This window comes from Cyprinodon variegatus, unplaced genomic scaffold, assembly GCF_000732505.1.
Source record: "Cyprinodon variegatus isolate N-32 unplaced genomic scaffold, C_variegatus-1.0 Scaffold395, whole genome shotgun sequence".
Lineage (NCBI taxonomy): Eukaryota > Metazoa > Chordata > Actinopteri > Cyprinodontiformes > Cyprinodontidae > Cyprinodon > Cyprinodon variegatus.
In genome coordinates this window covers 175,229-179,455 of record NW_015150848.1, presented here as the reverse complement: position 1 = coordinate 179,455, position 4,227 = coordinate 175,229, and the positions used below count along the sequence as shown (strand labels likewise).

The 4,227-nt window shown below is 32.4% G+C and overlaps 1 protein-coding gene across 1 annotated transcript in view; it reads right to left on the bottom strand.

Annotated features, from left to right (window-relative positions):
* Positions 1–1,812: 1,812 nt before the first annotated feature.
* Positions 1,813–4,227, bottom strand: part of psmg3 (proteasome (prosome, macropain) assembly chaperone 3) — a 4,142-nt gene continuing 1,727 nt past the window's right edge. The window contains exons 2-3 of the mRNA XM_015387454.1: positions 3,110–3,332; positions 1,813–2,031 (exon numbers count right to left, since the gene is read on the bottom strand). Of these exons, the coding sequence (XP_015242940.1) occupies positions 1,879–2,031; positions 3,110–3,322 (366 nt within the window). The 5' untranslated portion in view covers positions 3,323–3,332 and the 3' untranslated portion in view covers positions 1,813–1,878. The remainder of the gene's footprint in view (positions 2,032–3,109; positions 3,333–4,227) is intronic.

The window sequence follows — 4,227 nt, the reverse complement described above, 5'->3', positions numbered from 1 at the left end:
CTAAACACTAGGCCGCCACTCTGCCTTAGTTGATGTTTCTCTGTTACCGAATCAAACTGATGGCCGGATGGAGCGGGGACACCGTATTAAAATATATATTGTATTAAATTGTGTTATATCAAACTGGTCCTATAGTCACTCTATTACAGATGGAGTCATGTAACTAAAGTAATTTCGTCCTGGGAATATTAAAGTATTTCTAATTTAGATTCCTGGTTGATGGGACAGATGTGAATGAAACAGTTCCCAGCTTGAAAGAGCTCCTGTGTGTCGGTGAATGTGTGCATTGATGCCTCAATTTATTTGTTTACTACAGTGTCTTGAATTTATGCTAATGTGTATTTAAAGACATTTCAATTAGTGGGAAAAACTGTAGGGAGGAATATAAAAAAATAAATAAATAATAATAATATAATCAACAAAAACCTTCATAACCCCCATGCAGTACCTCTGTTGACACCCTGTTGAAGACCTACGGCCTAATATGTAATATGTCATTAATTTTTGCCTGTGATTACATCAATTTGAACAAATTAATTTGTATCTTATGATAAGCAATCTACTTGAGCAGCATATTTATACCTACATGTTTGATTCTTTGGAGGAAATCTATTTCTGACTGATAACGCTGACGTACTGATATTCTTTGATTCTAGATCAGCCTGTCCCCAGGTTGATCTAGAATCAAGAATGCAATCCCTTACCAAGAAGTTTGTTTTGAGTAGGAAATTGCACGGGTTTGCACCATGTGAAAAATAATACAATGTACAAATGTAAACTTTCTCTATTATGCTTTTTCTTTTATTTAATGCTCATGCCAAAAATTGTTTAGACACCAAAAACTGTTCATACACTTATACAATTTTATTGTCATGACATTCATCAAACTATTCTTTTAAATATTGATCAACTTTTAAATGCCATTTCTGATTTAACCTGAAAATAACCTCCAAGTATTGGAAGGTAGATTATCTCCATCCGATCATCCTAAATCTCTAGCTGTCCAAACTGAGTTCAGTTAAAAGTGAAACCATGGTTACATCAATCCAAAATGATAATACTGCCTCAAATCATATCAGTTCAATTAAAATATGAAAAATCTAAAGTTGCCAGAAGTGTGAATATTTGGGATTAGCTGTAGTTGAAAAGCTGAACAGCTTTAATTTGAATGATATAAACTTGCAACATCAATCTAATTTGTCCAATTTACTTATGTAAAAAGATAATTTGACTACACAGTAAGCAGACATATTTACTGGCACCCCTTATGAGCCTTAGAATACATCCATATTATCTTAGTAGCACCTTCTTATGCTAATAAAGGGGACATTTCTAGCTTTATTTAGAGTGCTTAAGAATTTGTTTATAATAAATGAATTAAAAATTTTAAATTAAACCAAATTTGACTTTTCTGTAAGTTAATCAGTTTTTAGGAGCATCTTAATATTTATAGGTTTGTCAAGAAATTGGCCACCATGCTGAACAACAACTGGTGACATTCATACAACCAAAATAAGCAGAATGATTTGGGAGGTTAAGGTTAATTGTGTTTGTGTGATGAAAGAGCTACAAAAAAAAAAAAAAAAAGCAATGTGTAGTCTGTGTACATAAAGAACCTTTCATTACAACCAGTTAAACAGAGCGACAAAAAAGTCATTGAAATGAAAAGTCAGTTAAAGAATTTTATTTACGAACAATTCAAATAACACAAATTTTGTTGAATGAATTTTGAAATACAATAAAGTAATAGTTAATGTATTTTTACAAAACGTGACACTGGTAGGAGCTATTGCCTTTATTTTACTAAGTCTTTTTTTTTTTTTTTTACATTTTACTAAGTATTTTTAACTAATGTCATTTTTCCAGGGCCCTTACCAACTACCACACTTTACAACCTTTGACGATCTCTTTGATTTCTTTAATTGTGTCAATAGAAGAATCCTTCAGGGCCAGTCCCAGCAGGACAGGTCTGTTTCCAGCTTCTTGTGATACAAACGTAGCCAGGTTTTTGGCACAGACATGAGTCAAAGGCTGTTAAAAAAGAGGAAAAACACAAATTAGGTTTTAAAAGATGACACTACACAAAATGTAGAAATAAAGAATCAACTGACAAATGCAAAAAAACAGCATTTTTGAAAGATATATTTCTTTTTTTCTACAAAGGAATAATCATCAAACGCTCTGATCTTTATAAAAAAAAACGAGGTAAATCTATTCAGCCTTCAACAATATGGAATAATTAATAATATTCATAATGTCAACAAAAAACATGCATTCTTAAGCTGTTCTAATGTAGGCAGAGTTCTAACATCTCACTGTTCAGCCACAATTTAACTTCACTGTTTTTATTAAACCATTCATGCTTCACTGAAATGCTGACAGGAAGACGTTTATTCAAAAGGCAACATTTCAGTAGCAAGGTGATTTCAAGTGCTGAAGAAAAGCACACTGCAGTGGCATGAAGAGAGAATAATTAATAAATGCTAATAATTAGAGAATAGAAATGAATATTTAAATTATTCAATTAGGAAAAATATTAATAATTATGAAGGAATGTTAAATGAAAGCTGGACTTCAAACTTAACTAATAATGTTTACATAGCAAAGTCAAAGGTACGTTTTAAATTCCAATTTAAGCAATTTAGGGTTTCAGCTCTTTTACAGTTTTTTTGGAGTTTATTTCAGATTAATCAAGCAAAGGAACTTAAAGCTGTTTCTCCATGTTTGGTTCTGGGTATACAGAGTAGATCTGAGCTAGAAGACTTTGAAATGTAAAAGATTAAAAGGGAGAATTATCTGTCTTCTTTTCAAGAAAGTTTTCTTTTTAAATAAAATACAAACTTTGTTACAGTCTATCTTTCCAGTTGACGGCCCTTGCTCACAGTGTCCCTGTTAAAATGACAAGCTCAAGCAGAGATGAAATTAGTTTTCTTGAGTAAACTTTAAAACGCTGCTGAACTCTGTGCATCTAATTTCCCTACAACCTGCCAGAGTAGTTCAGAGCCGATCTCATCTGGCCTTTCACTGCGTGAAATGAGTAACCCCATGTGACAAGAAGTCTATAATCACACGGATACAATATTAATCCAACAAATTTCACTCAGCGTACCTCATCTTTGCCCAGCAGCACTTTGGTGGAGAACGTGGGGGTGCTGATATCATTAGATCGCGAGTCAGGTGTGACCGAAATCAATGTCCCAATTTTGCCATACTGGGTGAGGACCACAAATATGTAATTACTAAAATCTGTGCAGATGACTTCTGTTAGATTTCCGTTGACTTCTTTTTGTGCTTGTCTTGATTTGATGATGGACTCAGCCATTGTTTTAATCCTGCAAAGAGAAGCAAAAGACATGAAAGATAAATATAATATTTCTTGATTGTTTATTGTTTATGCATTTAAGCAAGGTAGCATGGCCCCTTTTAATGTTTCATTCAATACAGCTGGGTCTAATTCATCAGAGAATGAGCTGATCTTTTTTAAAATAGATGAAACAGTTTATTTAAAAAGTTCCTAGATTCTCTAAATCGGCCGGTCTAAAAAATAAGGGGAACTCTTAATTAACAAATCACTTATTAGGTTTTCATTAAAAAAAATGGACATAGTTTTTACCCCAGTTTCAATTTAACTAGGTAATTGGAAAAAGAGAGCAAGTAGAATAACTTTGGTTTTGCTTTTTTTTTTGCTTTTTTTAATTGGAAGGCATTTTATTTCACACTAACAGACTTGATATTTTGGCATAATAATGACCCTTACCAAGTAATAGATACCGATAACATTCACTCCAATCAAAGCTATGTGGGCAAATGTAAAAATAAGTTAGAAGATGAGCAGTTTAAATTTCATTATCACGTGCAACAACTATTTATGTCAGAGAGACGCTTTCCTCAATAGTTCTTAACTCTTTGTTTCTTGCATCCAATATTCTTTCACTGGAGTTTCTATCAGTTCTGATATGGCAATAATGATAAACATTGAACCTGCAACAGTCATTATCACATCTATAACTTTTTAAAAATTAAGCAACTGGATCTGTATTCATCAAAGGTAGCAATTCACTTCAATTTCAGAGGTGTCAAAGGTACTGACCTTTACTTCAGTAGCAATACAGATAAATGTGTAAAAAAAAGGAAATACCTATTGATCTCCTTTACTCAAGTAAAAGTAAAAAAGTAGAGGTTCTCCATTGTACTTAAGTATAAAAGTAAAATGTTTTTTTTTTTTTT